General features: G+C 37.9%; 1 protein-coding gene across 3 annotated transcripts in view; it reads right to left on the reverse strand.

The window, feature by feature from the left end:
• Window positions 1-18,863, reverse strand: part of SYNE1 (spectrin repeat containing nuclear envelope protein 1) — a 525,017-nt gene that overhangs the window by 26,856 nt on the left and 479,298 nt on the right. For all 3 annotated transcript variants that reach the window (XM_054490749.2, XM_054490748.2, XM_054490750.2), the window contains 6 exons: window positions 15,597-15,759; window positions 7,314-7,501; window positions 6,296-6,446; window positions 3,359-3,541; window positions 2,959-3,096; window positions 880-1,071 (listed from right to left, as the gene is read on the reverse strand). In XM_054490749.2, coding sequence (XP_054346724.2) covers window positions 880-1,071; window positions 2,959-3,096; window positions 3,359-3,541; window positions 6,296-6,446; window positions 7,314-7,501; window positions 15,597-15,759 — 1,015 coding nt within the window. The remainder of the gene's footprint in view (window positions 1-879; window positions 1,072-2,958; window positions 3,097-3,358; window positions 3,542-6,295; window positions 6,447-7,313; window positions 7,502-15,596; window positions 15,760-18,863) is intronic.

The raw sequence follows: 18,863 nt of genomic DNA on the forward strand, positions 1-18,863 counted from the left end.
GGATAAGGAACTTAATTCCTCTGGGCCTCAGTTTTCTCATCTATAAAATGGGAATAACGGTCCCAGGCATCCCACGGGGTTTTTTTTTGAGTGGGAAAAAATTAAAGTCTTATAAATTATCCTACATAAGCCTCAGTTTCATTGTTGGTAAAATGGGAATAACATTAAAACCTACTTCAAATAATTAATATGAGATTAAATAAATATTATAAAGAAGGGCAATCTGTTACCACGCCCACCACACAACACCTACACACTGGCATAGATCTGAAATAAGAGCAAATTACTAAGACCTTAGCTTGTCCTTATAGCCCAGATATAAGACAGGTTTGATCGTAGAAGATTCCAAATACTCTAATAACATCGCTATAGGTAAGGTGATTATGGTAGCAATTAGGAAAACGGAAGAATGAAAATTCACCTAAACCTAACCTCATCAATTAAGAAGCTGTTCACATTGCTTCCTTTTATTGTATTTCTTCTAGAGGCTTCTCTTATTTCTTCTAGAGGCTTCTCTAGAGCAGCGCTGTCCCATACGTTTCTGTGATCAGAAGATTCTTATTTATCTTCCATAGAAGATATGAGCCAAATGTTCTTCTAAACTCTTGGTATACATTAACTCCTCTAATGCTCAAGACAATCCTTTGTACAGGGTAGTTACTGCTACTAAACCACTTTCACATTTGAGGAAGCTGAGGCAAGAAGGGTGAAGTGAGTAGCTTGCTGAAGGTGACAGCGACAATGCAGGACAAAGCTAGGATTGAACTCAGGTGCTCCGGCTCCAGAGTCTGAGCTCTCACCCACTATCAGTACAACTCAATCCCACATGATTTATTCTCTTTAGATTTAACGACAACTAAGAAAATCAATGTTACATACAGGCAGGCGGATCAGTTTCTTATGGTATCTTTCCACACGCCCGAAGACCTCCTGGCAGTACCGTCGGAGCTCATCTAGTTCCTCCTCGATGATCGCCGCATCCAAGGGCTCACTCTTTTCTATCAGCTGTTCTCCTTGGGCAATTATCTGCTCAATCTTATTGTGGTTCAGTGAAATTTCCTGCTGGAAGGCCTAGGAAGTACAAATCTCATGTGATTTTGCTGTTGTTGCTTACATTGCTATGAAAGAATCATAACAGATGTATTTCTCATTACATTAAAAAAGACATGTAGGGGCTATTTAATTGACCATATCCAATCACAAGACAAGAGGCTATTACCTTCTAAAGTAAAACATATGCATTTTCAGCCAGAACAGGAGTCATAAATAGAAACATTCAAATTCCATGATCAGAAAAGCGCTTTTGGCTAATAAAATTTACCATCACAGGTAGTGTGGGTAGAGAATAACAGGGGAAAATATTCAAACCCACTGTAAGTTGACAGCACTGGTTAGCCCTAATGAAAGCAATGGCAGTCAATATACTGTCACTGAAACAAATGTGGCATTTTAAAGAAATATCCCAAACATTTTAATTTCAGATGTCCTCATCCTATGTCAAACATAACTAAGAGAAGCCATCCAATGCCACGCCTTCTTCTCAGGTGATTCTTTTATTATTCCAGAACATAGGCAGGTAAAGTTATGATGATTTGAAAAACAAGGAATTCCAGGAGGATTATTTAGACTCATTCTATGTGTTGCAAAAGATTTAAATCACTGGGGTATGTTTCAGTGTTCACTTTTAATTCAATACAATACTAAATTGTGGAATAGCTGAATTGTCCAATGGTGAAAAAGACTCCCAGGAGAGAAGGGAGGGTAGTAATAAGTTCCATCATCCTGCCAGGGTCCCGAGGGACAAGATCCAATTACCACTTGGCAGAAACTTTCCGTGGAAGGATGTAAATGTTGATTTGCCTGTGAGATGACAGGAGAGAGGAATCAGGGGAGAGGGTGAGGCAGAATAGCAGGGCTCACTGTTTCTTCCATCCTGAGAATCCATGTCTAAGGGCAAGTTCCTTGTTTTACTATAACAACCCAAAGGTTATGGGCGTCATGACCATTCTTTAAAAAAATCCATCTATCTTGGGAAGAAAATTTCATAAGCTGCCTTGGAAAATATTCAATTTGTTAAATACTCCCCCTTTTAGGAAATCCTTACATCTAATGTATATTCCTCCTATTCAAATTTCTAGCTAGCCACTGTGTTTGAATTATATAGTGAAAAATACAAAATGTATTTAAAATTAACTTGGCATCTAAGAATGTAGACTATGAGGAATGAAATCCCGACATAGGAAAGTTGTATTGCTTTGCGACATGGAGGTTAAAGGAACCGTGTGAAGGTGCTACAAACAAATTAGAAAAAATAAACGAAAACAACAACAACAAGGCCAGGAAGGGTGGCTCACACCTGTAATCCCAGCACTTTGGGAGGCCAAGGCAGCCATATCACTTGAGGTTAGGAGTTCGAGACCAGCCTGGCCAACATAGTGAAACCCCATCTTTACTAAAAAAATACAAAAATACAAAAGTTTGCCGGACGTGGTGGTATGTGCCTGTAATCTCAGCTACTTGGCAGGCTGAGGCAGGAGAATTGCTTGAACCAGGGAGGCGGAGGTTGCAGTGAACCAAGATTGTGCCACTGCATTTCAGCCTGGGTGACAGAGCAAGACTCTCTCTAAAAAAAAACAAAACAAAACAACAACAACAGAACATCCCTAACACCCTGGCAATCAAGCTGATTGAAAATCAATCAAGCTGTTGAAAAATATCAACAACAATATCAATATCAAATAAGATAAGAGCACTACCCCAAGATAAGCAATAGTGGTTATCTCTGGGTAGTGCTCTTTATCTTATTTTTTAATGTATTTTATATTTTCTGAATTTTTTTGCAGTCCAGAACTCATTTTTCAAAAGAAAAGTTATTCGCTATGTTCATCACAAAACAGCCACAAATCCTTCCCTTTTCAGGCTTTCTTCACATTGATAACTTGAAAAATAATCTATTACCTTGAGTTGCTTAATTTTAGCTTGAACATCACACTCAGAAAAATGTTCAATATTAGTGAGCTGCAGATCCATCTCTGTGAGCCAGACCAGAATGCTGTCCCGCGCAGTCTCAAACTCCTCACGCTGGCCAATAAAATGCTGGAAGGCAAGAGGAAAGTAGTAACAATTATTCTTATTAAAAGTCCTTCTAAACATATGGAGATGGCACAGCGAATTCCAGTATTCTGTAAAGTCATTTTCTCAGCAAGCAATAAGAAGCCTGCAATCCTTTGCTATATCACTCCCTCGTTTACTCCTCCTGCCATCCCATTCTTACAAAATCATTGTGTCTCAAGACTGCATTCAAATGGCCCAATCCCATCCTCTGGCCTCTAAATTACAGACGAGGCATAGCAAAAACCTTGAGTCTGCGCAAGATGGAGGTGACGCGCTTTTGCAGGTTGTCCCATCTCTGATTGCCTTCGTGAACCATCTGTTTGAGGCTACACGCTGAATCAGTGCGGTTCTCCCTGGCCAGGCGGCGGTACTGCTTGTTGATCAGTTCCAGCTGCGTCAGGCACTCGTGGACCTGTCGCTGGAAAGCCTAAGGCCACAGAGAAGCACATCAGCGTGGGAAATCAGCGAAGGACTCTCAGTAGTGGCTCCTGGTTTTCTTATTGTAGCGTCTGTGAGAATGGGAACTTACACTACCACAGAGGGAAAGAATGATGTCTAATAAAGGTCGGTATACTTCCCCTTGTTAATGCAAAGTCATCTAGTCAGCGTAACTTAAAGGAAAGGGAGAATCTATCAAAAAATATGAAAATGGGGAGTAGTAATGAATAAACACACATGCACCCAACACACATATATAGACACACACACATACATACACATACATATACATGTAGCTTTAAAAATAATTAATGTCCTGGAAACAAATATTCCCACAAAGCAAACCACTATAAAAAAATATACACGTGTGTGTGGAAATGTGAGTTTGAAATGTTGACGATTTCTGCTATCAATACGGAGAAAAAGATATCTATAATGGAACTGTTTATTTGTAAAATATGTACTTTTCTAAAAATCTAGAAATTACCTCAATTCTGCTGTCTATTAGGAAAAAACTTAAAACTACCTTTTGCAAAAGGTCTTCCAAAAAATCAAGCTACTATAAGCTTTTAAGAAAAGTAATTTAGTAAAATACAAGTAACTTTATATTTCAAAAAATTTGGAACATGCTCTGTTTCTTTTTTGTTGTTCCTGTGATTTAATTAGTTTTTATAAAACATGTTAGAGCTAGTGTACCACCCTACACAGTAGCATCAATTTACTTTTAAGGCTATCCCAGGGTCAGTTTAGAGATTCTGAAGGTAAAATATTCTTTTCTGCCTTTTCCCTGCAATATAGAAGAGCCCTATAGCATAAGAGTCATTTGGCCAAAATAAAATGAAGCGTTAACAAAAATCATTTGTATGATTTATGACTGATTCTTATCTTGGCATTAGACCAAAATGAAAACTATAATTAATAAATTGAACTGTACTCATCAAATCCCCAAATTCTGTTTTCCTTGGCTCATCACACTGTTTACATGTGACCACATTTCTGCCTCTTAAATTGCTTTCCTTCTGAGAGCTGCTTTCAGAGCCTTCATCCTAGGAAATCCTAGCTTCCAGTCTAAAAACCTTAAGTTATTTCTCCAGCAAAGGGAGTGGTAAGGGAAGTTCAGCTCTGGCGATGACTGGAAGTCCCAGTGCGTGTTTGACCATTGGGGTAAGGTTGGAGTACCCCCAGGCAGATACCCCAGCACACCCACGTCCATCCCAAACGTTCATGCGATTGGACCAGCTAAAGACTGTCCCCAAGCACAACTTCATTTCTGCAATTCATTTCTGTCTCTTAAGAAAATTAACTACAAAATTCATGATAAATAATAAAATCAATCATTATAGAAGCTAACTATAAGGCTAAATTTTGCTTTAAAATCTGAGAGTCTAAAATAGCATCAAAAAGAATCTTATATAATCTGCTTTGCAGTATAAGCCAATTATAAAATGTTTTAACCATTATGAAGCGAGTGTGTAAAATGCAGTTGAGCAGCTCTTCCACTAGCATTCATTCACATCGAGATGACCTGGAATCTACTGCAGAGTTTACTGTGCTTTTTACTAGTAGTTTTCTAAGGGAGTATCTTTTATGTAGGAATAAAAGTGTTGTTTATTTTAATTTAGTGGTATAGTTACATATGAATTCATTCACCATTCAGACATCAGAGTAATTCATCAATTTCACAAAGTATTTGAACATTTTTCTAGATTCATATAGCTGTCCATGTACAACCCTGAGATTTTAAACTCCATAAGAATAAAAAGAGAACTTCCTATTTCCCATCATAGGCCTCAGTAAATGCCTGGTTACCTGATGTTGCAAGGTAAAAATGAATGCAGCTACATTTCATTACATTTTCAGTCTTATTTCTAAACATCTCGAGGAATTTGGGGCATAATTAGCAACCGAGAATGGTCAGAATGCTTCTGAACTCTTTGCTGTCAATATATCTGAGTACACAACTGCCTATTAGTGGGAACTGAAGGGAAAAACACCTTCAAATTTAAAAATGGTCAATTTTGGGCTAGGTCAGGTCTTCCATGAAAATGAAAGGCAGCTGAGAAGTCAGAGCTTCATTGTACAACAGTGATAGAGTGGACTTGAGACTGTGCAAGCAGGCAAGGTATTGGAATCAATTATTGGATAACTTCTTTGTTTATGAATATGATTACACTACAGGTATTTTCATCTCAGTGTAATTGAAAAGTTTTGGTGACTCAAGACCAGTACTACTCTTCACTGTGTAATTAGAAATGAATTATAATGCAAATGTTTTATTCCATTCTAGAGCCAACTCTTTTATCAAATACACATACACACACACACACACACACACACACACACTGCGATTAGGTAAAGAAAATACAAAAATGTATGTGGAAGGTAGATTTTTATAGTATAAAAAATCATATTTTAATCTTAGAAAAGATGGTTGACTGTGGAATAATTCTGAAATAAAAATCATGCCAAGATCTTTTGGGAGGAATCACGATTCTTCTTTTCTAATAGAATCTCTCTTCATTACTACAGTATTTATGCTTCTTGATAATCTTAAAATAAAAACCTCTTTTTCCCCCTTCTTTGCCTATGTATGAGGTCATAATAAAGATGGCTGCAAAGTCCTCACCCAGCAATTTGAACAGATAACATGTGGTGAACAGCTAGTTTAGGTCTTGGAACTCCAACTAGCAGCTGGCTACTTTAATAGCAAAATAAGGATTAAAAATTTGGAATTATAGATCACCTCAAATTTCTTTAGTTCTTCCTTGGCAACTGTATAGATCACCCCAGAAGAGCTGGGAAAAGCAGCTGTCCTTTCTGAAGACTTCAGCCAATCTTCAAAACGTGAATAGTCATCCAGAAATTTCTGCCACAATCTCCACGTCTCTTCGATTCTGGGGCAGAAAATGAAAGAACAGATTCTGATTATTGGAGACTGTTTTTGCTCCAGAACCCGGTCTGATGCCTGTGACTGGATTAAGGGTGCCCACAGAGGCAACTGTTGTGCCAAACAATAACCATTCCTCAAGCCAAATTTGACCAGAGAGCAAGAGAGACAACTGTTTGAGCTAAGATAAAACAGCTGTTTTATTTTTTTAAAAACATGTCCTGCAGCTCTGGATTTTGAATTTGTCAAATTGAAAATTACAAGCACATCACATGAGCTGCCTTGGATGTGCGCAACAAGTTTAGAAAAGCAACAACAGGTTTACAGTGTGCACTCAGGCCAGTGTCTTACGGAAATCAAGACGAGGTCTGAAAATCCATTTAAGTCCAACATTCAACTCACACTGACAAAAGTCAATCTATGACAGCAGGACAAATATTAAGCTTTCAACAGTTTACCAGAGAGCACAGCCATGATGATCATTTTGTAACACAGCACGATTTTCTGCCACCTTGAATTTCAAAGGGCTTAAAGATAAATGTGCTTTTATTATTTAATTTTTAATAAAAGAATGTTACTGTTTTCACAGCCACACATTCTGTAATGTTATGCTTGTTTGACAAGGGTGTATTTTTATGTTTCCGTATTATATTTAAACTGTTAGGTCAGACATAACTTGCCTTGTTATATTTATGTATTACCTTTATACCTACTTATTTTCCCAACTAAATGTAGACAATAGTAAGTTTGGGAAGCCACAGCTATTTTTGGACATTGTAACCAACAGGAAAGAGTGAATAGTGGATACTCTGGGTGATTTTTATTTTCTTTTTGGTCTTTCCTCTTCCCTATCGGTTTCAGCATCCCAGCTCACTTGAGCCTCCTTTCCATGGACATAGCACAAATGTTTCTCCACCGCCGGTCCAGGTTTCTCGTAGCCTGCTGTATAGAGTCACACTCGGCATCAGTGGCACAGGCATCACAGTCGTGCAGCAGGACTTCACACAGGTTGAGGACAGATGCAACACCTGTACTATGCTTCTCTATGTCTCTCTGAAGCTCCTGCAGGGGAACACAACAAGCTTTATTCAACAGTTACATGTACACAGATGAGAGAAACTGAAGCAACATTTGTTGGTAAATGGCTAGGCTATACCATGACAAATATTTAATTTCCTTGAATGTATGACATTTATTGAGCCTCATTTATGAAATCCAGCAAGCTCAAAAGTACTAGAAAATGGATGTAGAAATATTTTGGCTATGTGAGCAATGCCAAAATATTAACTGAACAAATGAAATAGTCTACACTAAGAGTAAAACTAACTTATTTAATCAATAAAAAATGAATCTTGCCCCAGACTCTACTTTACAAATACATCACTTTCATTCCAATCGATCAATCATCATCTCTTAGTATCTGTCAGGGGATTGGTTCCAGACCTTCCCTCGGACACCAAAACCCATGGATGCTTAAGTCTTTGATATTGAATGCTGTAGTATTTGCATACCTCCTACGCACATCCTTCCATACACTTTAAATCATCTTGAGATTACTTATAATACCTAATACAATGTAAATGCTATAGAAATAGTTCTTATACTGTATTGTTTAGGGAATCATGACAAGAATAAAAAGTCTGTACATATTCAATACAGATGCAAATTTTTTTCCAAATACTTTTGATCTACATTTGGTGGAATCCATCAATGTAGAACCGTAGATACCGAGGACCTGTATATATGCACGTGCTAGAGCTGACACTCAAGAACTGGGCTTTAAGATGCAAAGATTTACTTTTTTTTTTTTTTTTTTTGAGATGGAGTCTCACTCTGTCACCCAGGCTAGAGAGCAATGGCACAATCTCAGCTTATGGCAACTTCTGCCTCCCGAGTTCAAGCGATTTTCCTGCCTCAGCCTCCCAAGTAGCTGGGATTTCAGGTACCCACCATCATGCCTGGCTGGTTTTTGTATTTTTGTAGAGACAGGGTTTTACCACGTTAGCCAGGCTGGTCTTGAACTCCTGACCTCAGGTGATCCACCCACCTAGGCCTTCCAAAGTGCTTGGATTACAGGTGTGAGCCACCATGCCCAGCTGATTTGCATTCTTTTTTAAATAGTTAATTCCACCACCATTAAAAGGTAACATGGTTATCAATGGACGAACAAATAAAGAAAAAGTGGCATATATATACACAATGGAATATCATTCGGTCATAAAAAAACGAAATTATGTTGTTTGCAGCAACATGGATGGAACTGGAGGTCATTATGCTAAGTGAAATAAGCCAGGTACGAAAACACAAATATCACACGTTCTCACTTGTGTGTGGGAGCTTAAAAAGTTGATCTCATGGAGGTAGAGGGTAGAACGCCAGATAGCAGAGGCTGGGAGGAGTGTTTGGGGGCAATGAAGCGAGGTGTCAATAGATACAAACATACAGTTAGAGGGAATAAGTTTTAATGTTCGATAGAGTAGAATGACTATAGTTAACAACAATGTACTGCATATTTCAAAATAGCTAGAAGAGAGAAATTGAAATATTCCCAACACATAGAAATAATAAATACCAGAGGTGATGAACACCCCAAATACCCTGGCTTGATCATTACACAGTCTATGCATGTAACAAAATACCATATGTGCCCCACAAATATGTAGAAACACTATTTAAGAGACCTAGGTTCTCTATCATGCATGACATCAGCAGTTTCCTCAGAGAACAACTTCTTTTTTTTTTTTTTTTTGGATGGAGTCTCACTCTGTCACCCAGGCTGGAGTGCGGTGGCATGATCTCAGCTCACTGCAACCTCCTGCCTGATTCTCCTCTTGATTCTCCTGCCTCAGCCTCCTGAGTAGCTGGGATTACAGGCGCCCACCACCATGCCTGGCTAGTTTTTGTGTTTTTAGTAGAGACGGGGTTTCCCCATGTTGGACAGGCTGGTCTGGAACTCCTGACCTTGTGATCTGCCCACCTCGGCCTCCCAAAGTGCTGGAATTACAGGTGTGAGCCACTGTGCCTGGCATAGAGCAACTTTTAATGTAGGACAGAAGTAAAATGTTTTCTGATAAAAACAAAGCATTGGATTTCCCTGGAGTCCCACAATGTGAAATCTTCATTTTAACTGTATAAAATGTAAATCCAAATTGTATGTTGTTTTCTCTATTGAACTTTTAACTCCATTTACTCCAAGTAAGTATTCCATTATTAAAAGTGAGCTCTACCAGTATCATTTTTTGTTTACTGTATTCATCAATGTCCTTAATGTGTTTTCCTTTTCTTTCATTAGGAAGTTCTTGAATTTGCTTAGCTTTTCTCTTGCTCTAAAAATTCCTCAATTTACGCAGACACCTGGGATTTATATTCTTGCTTTGCTCTTCCTCTTATTTTTTTCCTTGGCACCATGCTCCAAAATCTACGAAAACACTAGCTATTGTCAAATGTCATAACTGTGCCTTTAATTAATTTTGTAGATTTTATAAACTAGACAGTAGATGATAAATTTTACTAAAATATTTATATTTTTATAAACAGTCCTTTCAAATCTCTAACATAACCTCCTTCACTTACATGAAAGAATATGTCACAGGAATTGCTGTTCAAAAAATATAAAATGAAGTAATACAAAAATTAAACTTAGTATTTGCTTAAAGATAAATATGAAGACAAATAATTCTGTAAATGAGATTACCAAGTACATTTGAGGTCTTAAATTACATTTTGTGCAAGGATATATATTTGGAAGAAGTGTTAGACCCCTGGACATAAACCATGCATTTAAGAAAGTTAGCATTTTTATTTCATTTTCCCTAAATACTCAAAAGTTTTTGTTAAAATCAATATATGAAATAGCAACCCTAAGATTTGAGGGGATTTATAATCATACATAAGTGCCCTAAGACAAAGTTTTAGGCTCAGCTTTAACTTTTTTTTTTTTTTTTTTGAGACGGAGTCTTGCTCTGTCTGCAGACTGGAGTGCAGTGGCACCATCTCGGCTCACTGCAACCTCCGCCTCCCGGGTTCAAGCAATTCTCCTCCCTCAGCCTCCTGAGTAGCTGGGACTACAGGCACGCACCACCATGCCCAGCTAATTTTCGTATTTTTAGTAGAGACAGAATCATTCTTAAAAATTTTCCACAAGGGAAACAGTGGTAACTGTGACATGATTAACATAAAATTTATCAAGCCCTGACTTTGTGTTAGGTAGGCACTGTGCTCAGTGCTTCTTCTCAGTAATTTGTATAATCACACTGTGTAGTGTGGACTCTGATGATTGGCATTCTATAAATCAGAGCTCTAAGGGTTCAAATAGTTATGGCTTTGTCCCAGATCATATGGGAATGTAGTGAGGCCACGATCTGAACCCAGAAAGTTTACTTTTAACCACTGGTTTACAGGATTTTTTAAAGTTTTAATTTAAAATTTAATTAAAAAGCTATATGTGCATATTTAATGTAGTAAAAAGTAAAAAACTACTAGCAGGTTCTGAAGAAAGCAGCATGCTTTCCACCCCGGAGTTCACCTGCTCAGCAGCAACCATTTCCATCTCTTGCAGCTCTTTCTTCTGGTATTACTTCTACCCTTTTTCATTTTTTGAGACAGGGTCTTGCTGTGTCACCCAGGCTGGAGTGCAGGGGTGTGATTATGGCTCACTGCAGCCTCGACTTCCTGGCCTTAAGTGATCCTTCTGCCTTGGCCTCTCAAAGTATTAGGATTACAGGGGTGAGCCACCACATCAACCTATTTCTATATTTCTCAGTAATATATAACTTCTCTATTTCTAAGTAACATAGCTACTGCTTGATTTGTCCATTTTAGTAATTACTTTATGAATTCTTCTACAGTAGAGAAGAAATAAACTTCTACATGGCTGACTAAACTCTAATGATTGTTAAAGTACAACTTAGAGCTAGGGTAATAATCACTGTTCTCATGATTGTGGTTATTTAATATTTTTCGCATTTGAGGAACAAAATATGCTATGGTTATGTTTCTTTTCTTTTTTCTTTTTTTTTTTTAGACAGAGTCTCAGTCTCTTGCCAGGCTGGAGTGCAGTGGCGCGATCTCAGCTCACTGCAACCTCCGACTTCCTGGTTCAAGTAATCCTCCTGCCTCAGCCTCCCAAGTAGCTGGGATTACAGGCATGCACTACCATGCCCAGCTAATTATTGAATTTTTAGTAGAGACGGGGTTTCACCATGTTGGCCAGGATGTCTCAGTCTCCTGATAACTAATTTTCCTGGATTTTACAATCCTCTCTCTCTCAAATTTATAATGCTTACTTCTATTATCTCTCTTATAGAACTAATAAAACTCCTTCCAGAGTGGTTAAGCCCACCAGATAATCTAGCCCTTCCTGACTCCTCCGGAAACATCCCTCCTAGAGCACCCAGAGCCCCTGCTCCCATCTGGACAGGTGCTGGCTTGGCAGCAGTACAGCTGTCATCGGGGACTTTCCTGCACCCTCACTCTGGGAATTCCCTTTTTCTTTCTCCTGAGTTGAATAGCATTTCCCCTCTTGCTTTAGTGCATGTAGCATATGCAGCATATATAGCATAGTAGTATGTAGCATGTGTAGCAAGTATGAAATGTATTTTCCTCTCATTTTCATGTATGTAGCATACCTTTCATTAGCTTCCTGAAAATGGGTACATAGGAGGTAAAATTTTTAGATATTAAGTGGCAGGGTATAAAATTCTAAATTATAAAGAATTTTTCTCAGCTTTCTGAAGGCAGAGCCATTGTCTTCTAGCTCCCAGTATTGTTTTGGAGAAGCCAGATTTTATTTCATCCTGGAAACCTTTACCCTTGTGTTCTGCAATTTTACAGTGTGGCTTTGCTTTGTTTTACATTTTCCTGGGCACTCATACGGCCTTTATAATCTGCAAATGCATGTTTTTCATTTTAGATATATATATGAATATATATATACACACACACTCACATATGTGTAATGTGTGTAAACATATATGTGTAATCTTCCACAAAGTAAGCAAAAAGATAAATATATGAAAAATAGGAGAAAAATATGGACATAAACATAATAAAATTAACAATAATGCCAGAGTTTCAAAATCCAATTCAGTTATTTTATATAAGTCCCCCCAAAAAAGAATAAAGAAAATGGAGAGGAGAAAATTAACATAGTAGTAATATAATAAAAAATATAAATATATATTTAATAATAAATATATAAAATATACTTTTACATTACTACATTATTTAATAATAAACATATTATTTAATAATAAATATATACATATTACATTACTACTATGGTAATTTTCTCCTCTCCATTTTCTTTATTTTTTTTAGGGGAGACTTTTACAAAATAACTGAATTGGATTTTGAAACTCTGGCATTATTGTTAATTTTATTATGTTTATGTCTATATTTCTCTCCTATTTTTCATATATTTATCTTTTTGTTTTACTCTGTGGAAGATAGTCTTCCTTCTGAAAGCTTTTTTTAAAGAAAAATGGCATCCTATCATTTTATGAATGCAAAACCTCTCATTTCTGTGAGTTTGTTTGTTTTGTTTTGTTTACATTTTCTTCCTCTCTCTACAATGTGTTTCCTCTGATTGTTCCTTTCTTTATTTCCCTCTATTTATTTTGGTCTTTTCTTAATGGCAGAAGCTTTCTTGAGTGGTGAGGATTCTTGCCTACCCACACATGTTCAAGAATGAGTCAGCTATAGAAGCTGTGTATGCACCTAAAGTATGTCAATTGGGAGGCTTCCCCGTGGAGAGTTAGGCAGGGGTCTGGCCTTTTGCGGGGTTACCTTAAGTATCACTAATTGAAGGTACTTTTCTCTTGTCTGATCAGTTCTCCAGAAAGGATGCTCCAATCTCCTGGCTAGGGTGTAAGCCTGGGAGCTGACATAGTGGGGGTCAAGCTGGAGAAGCGGGGTGGGAGCCCTACCATTTGGTATTGAGCCATTCACATAATCTCCCCATTTTTAACATAGTGACTGTAGCCTCCATGGTGTCCTGATCCCCAAACCCAGAGTCCCTCTGGTTTGCCTTCTCCAGAGAGTAATCATCTGGTCTTCTGCCTGAGTAAAGGAAGAGAGTTCCCTGGCTTGCTGGGCTTAGGAGGAATCTGCCAGTCTCAGCACACCTTATTCAGATTTTCAAGTAATCTTCCATTTTACAGCTCAACAGGCAACTCAACTTTCAGCCTCACCTGATCTCCACTTTCTGAGCCTTCTTGGAACTCTGTGGCATGAATCAACTTTCTCCACCCTCAATTCTGTTAACACTATCACTGATCTATCCACTTTCTATCTTGCAAAATTATGTTGGATGCCTGTCATCTCTACCATTTTCTCTCCTGTTCTCTTTGCCATTGTGGTTTTAACCCTTTTCCCTCTCTGCTATCATTTTATTGGGGTTTTAGTAGTAGGTGCGGCTATAAATATATATGAGCAATTTTCCATATTTAACTAGATATTTTGTTGATTTTCATACACTTGTGAAATTACGATACCGGCCATTTGCATTTCAACTCATCACTGTACACATCATCACCATGTTCTCTGGAAGAATCTGGGAAGCCGATGCCAACCAGGATCCCTACAATTCAATCATCAGAATCTCAAACATCACTACCATCAGAAAACTTTAATTTCATAAAAGTTGAAAAATGTCTTGCTAACAACTTTTTTTAAAGCAATGGAATATAGTGTATATTTCAAGATAGCTAGAAGAGAAGATTTTGAGTATTGTAAGAAATGATAAATGTTTAAAGTAATGGATATGGTAATCAAATTACCTGTTTGTTTGATTATTACAGTATGAAAATATGCATTGAAGCATCACGTTGTACCCCACACATATGTACAATTATTATGTATTCATTAGAAAGAAAAAAATTTTAATGATAATTTTAATATTAAAAAAACCCTCAACACCCAAAACTGTATTTTGACACCTATTTCATTGGCTTAAATAGTCTGTAAAATGAAGTAAGTACATAAACTATAAGATTTTAAAAATAGGAGGTATTTACATTTTATAGCATTTTAAAATTAAGCAACTTTGCTGTAATGGCCTAAATGTAATGGAGAGAACTAGAGTGTGGATAGAATATTCAAAGCAACCTAAATGCATGGAGTAACAATACCTCTAGTGGGGGATTTACAGTGTTTGCTATTGGCAACTGGAGTCTGATATAGTTAGTAAGGATAAATGAGGGGGCCTGGCACAGTGGCTTACGCCTGTAATCCCAGCACTTTGGGAGGCTGAGGGTGGGCAGATCACTTGAGGTCAGGAGTTTGAGACCAGCTTGGCCATCATGGCGAAACCCCGTCTCTATTAACAATACAAAAATTAGCCAGGTATGGTAGTGCATGCCTGTAATCTCAGCCACTTGGGAGGCTGAGGCAGAAGAATTGCTTGAACCTGGGAAGTGGAGGTTGCAGTGAGCTGAGATCGCACTACTACACTTCAGCCTGGGCAACAGAGCGAGACTCTGTTTCAAAAAAAAAAAAAAAAGAGAGAGAAAAAAGAAAGAATAAATGAGGGAGGGAATGGGAGGTGAAAATTTCTTCTGTATACATTTTCCAAGATCATCCCTTTTTGCTTTGTTGGGTTGTACGCTGCCAGTGAGGTATTCTATCTTTGCTACACACATGAAGGTGGAATTACTGTGTGCGATCTGCAGGTCATGCAATCCTTTTTGCAAAACAAAATTTTTTCAACTTGAAAAATTCTAAGTATGCCTTGTAATCTTTCCCCAAACACTATACACAGGAAAAAAAGTCATGGGGAGGGGGCTCCTTTCAATCCTATCTAAGTGTATGGTAGTGGGCTAGGGCTAGTGACTCTCAAATAAATAAATCAATCTGTTAGCACTGTTTTAGATATGTAATTGCAACTCCACCTTACCTACCATCTTAGAAGGCTTCTTGGTGGATGGATGACATGAACTGTACAATGGCACAAGGCATCTTTGTAAGGCTGAACTCTGCAGTGACATGGAACCTGCTGGCCTAAATCGCCTGCCTAGGCAAAGCCCCCTTCCTCACCAGTCCTGCCTAGCTCCCTCCTGACCTTCCATCCCCAGGCACCATCTCATGCCCACCCCATCATCCTGGCCAGGAGGGCAGATATTCCATGGCTTATTAATTCCATTTCCATTTTAAGTCTTACCTGCTGCTCATTAAGCTTTCTCTGTATTTCTTCCGAGTTACAGGAATCGTAGACTATTGGCTTGGCCAGCTCTGACTCGATGTGAGCGAGCCAGGTCCTCAGGCTGCTCATGTTCTTATCAAGCTGCTGCACGGCTACCAGGGTCTCCTTCAGCTTCTTCACCCTGTGGGCAGAGAAGGGGGAATGTCCTGCTTCAGCGAGAGGCCCACTCATGTTTCCCTCGTGTGCAGAGGAGAACACTGGGCTTTAACAATCTTTTTAGGCAGAGAGTTAGCAACTCATGTGGAAGAAGCCAAAGACAGAAGAAAAAGGAGGATAGAAATTAGAGATGAACACAGACAATGGAGCAAGGATGCAGAGGGGGCAGGGGTCCAGGGCACAGGAGCAGAGATAAATTAGTTTTGAACACAGTTTTCCCAGTGTGAGCAGGGTGTGATCAGAAGTTTGGGAAGAACACAGGTAGTATTTCTCAACTCCATTACTACCTACTTAGAGCAAAAATCAATTATTGAGTCCTTGTTAAGAGCCTGACATGGCTGAGTGTACACAGATTGCTCTAAAGAGAAAGGTCATGGTGATAATAAGCATATGATCAATGATCTATTAGTGCCCTTATTTAAAAATTGCTGCTACCTTTAGACTATGAGTCTTGCCTTTTGGTTCAGGAAATATGGCCACCTAATTGGCACTGCTCATAACAGAGGTAAATAGCAGATGAGCAAAATACTTCAAGCTGCTAGGGTGTCATCTTGGCTCAACTGAAGAGGTATCTATCTTCTTGAAAATATGTCAAGAGCAACATGACTTGTAAGACTCTAGGTTTGTGATACATTTAAAGGCAGGGATTTGCAATAGAGTGTTCTCAAAGACTGACAACTTATACACTTAGAGTCATTAGATATTCACGCCCCCCTCCCCCACCTCCACATTACTTCTAGGCATTTAAAGAAGTGATTCTCAAGCTGGGATTGTCACACAGTCAGTGGAGCGTGCTTTCAAACCATGGGTGCCAACTACCAGCCACCACCTCTAGATGGTTCTGATACGTTTCTCTGATCAAGACACACTGTTCTGAAGAAAATGTCTCATAATCAAAGTATTTTGAACATTTTGATTTATTTTTAGTTGTTTAAAATTGATATCATCACTTCTGTTCCAGTTTCAATAAATCAATGTGTCTCTCTCAAGTGAAAATGTAGTCACTTGACAACATGATCGCTTTTCCTTTTTGTCATTTTTCCTCAAAGCACTGTCCTATAAATGCTCTTAAAGGATTTTCACTATGGTCAGCTGTTAATAATATCTATATTTTAATAATTGTAATTAATAATACTTCTATTTGAATAACACTTTCAGTTTGTAAAAACCCTCTTAGGAGCGTTACCTTTTATTGTTTTAAAAAATGTGTATTTAAAAAATTATGTTCATATTTCACAATATATTCTATTGATAGAAAATGAAAATATGCTGCAATGTTTATTATGACTTACAATTCCACTTGGGATAAGATTTCTCCAATTAGCTTTATAAATACAAATTGTACCCTGTCCCCCAGACACTTCAAGACATTGGCCTTGAACACTATTGCCAAGAACTTTTACATAAAACTCACTCACATTTCTCTCATGGCTAAGAAAAAATTCATCTGGGCATCAGTCAGTGAATGACAGTTTTATTATGGCTACTGGGTACAAAGCTCGTGGAGTACATTTGACCAACCACAGCATGGACATGGAATTTTACATGGCTCTGGCCATAGTGCCCCAGACTGAAAGAAGAGTTTACCATCAATAAACCCACTGGAAGAGGCCTGAAGAATGGCATGCAGCACAGAGAGGTCCGTCCTGCTTTTACCTCTGTAGGAATGTCTTCTCAGCAGCCTCTCCTACATGACTTCAGATTTCGTAGGATGTGAACACTTACTAAGCTTGGGGATGGTAATGTCATTAGGGTTTTACTAGAGGTTGGAGTGCTTGTTTTCTCCCTTCCTTATTTTAGTTCCCTGGTATTATTTATGCATTAATTGGTCTCCTCCATGGTAAGCTCCTTGGAAAGCCGGAAATGTGAATTTCCATATTTGGCTATTTCCCTGCCCCGGCCATGCTAAACTCAGTGCTTTGCACTAAATTGGGTACTGTTTAAATGGTTGTTAAACATTAATAATGAATATTCTAAGTGAATTGTGTTTATTTAATTAACATGTTTTCATTTTAAAATTTTTATTTGATATTAAGTGTGTATTAAGTTTTACTTCTAGGTTCAACATTTGCCAGTGCTCTATTTGTCAAGTACTAAAATTCATTCGTTTTCTTGGTTCAAAACTCACTTACAAATATGATCAAAAGATCCAAAGCACAAAAGGATGCAAGTAAACACTGTTCCATAGGACCATCTACATTAGAAAAATAAATTACAGGATAGCTTTTGTAATATTGAATGAGTTCCAAGTCAGAGCCGTTAGTACGCAATATGTCAAGGGCATCATGACATGGAAATGTGTGTTCATATAGTCCATTAGGGACAAGTTCCTCTTTCAAACAAATGTGTAAATTTAGTAAAGTCAATGGGGGTGAACATTTAAGCAGTTCTTTTCCATTTTTTAAAAAAGTGTGTTTTTACTACAAATAGCAAAATACAGTGTGCGTGTGTGCTGGGGGAGCAGAGGTGAGCCTGTAGGGCATGGGTAGTAGGATTAATAAGCTTTGGCTTATTAAACTTGACATTTATTTGCAGGACAGGGATCACTCTTTTTTAGGAGAAATGTCCCACATTTCTTTCCATTATTTCTTTAAAGATAATTTTTGGGTAAAGTGTCACAATATTTTTATTTATCTATCATCGTGAGGAGTCTGAGCAACATTCCTTTTGGTAAGCATCCAGGATTATTATTCAAATTAGATACTTGCAGACGTCACATGTCTGGGTAAGTTTAGCAGCTTGATAAATCTGTAAGTCCCTGCAGCTTATGGTTCTTTCACAGTCCAGTGTGCATCACAGGCACTTGACCTTTCTTGAAAAGGATTCTACTATGAAATCCAAATGTCCAGCTTCTTAACACTGAAACATGTATATACAAACACACATATATGTATATATGTACTTACACATATATGCTTACATATCTATATATATTGTATCTATATTTCACAACTTTCCTTCAAAGTAATTTAGTATATCCATAACCCAAAACAAAACAAAAAGTCCAAATTCTAAATATAATAGAACAAAAATTACCATTGGGTAAATCCTACTCATTTGTAGAAATTT

This window comes from Pongo pygmaeus, chromosome 5 (genome assembly GCF_028885625.2).
Source record: "Pongo pygmaeus isolate AG05252 chromosome 5, NHGRI_mPonPyg2-v2.0_pri, whole genome shotgun sequence".
Lineage (NCBI taxonomy): Eukaryota > Metazoa > Chordata > Mammalia > Primates > Hominidae > Pongo > Pongo pygmaeus.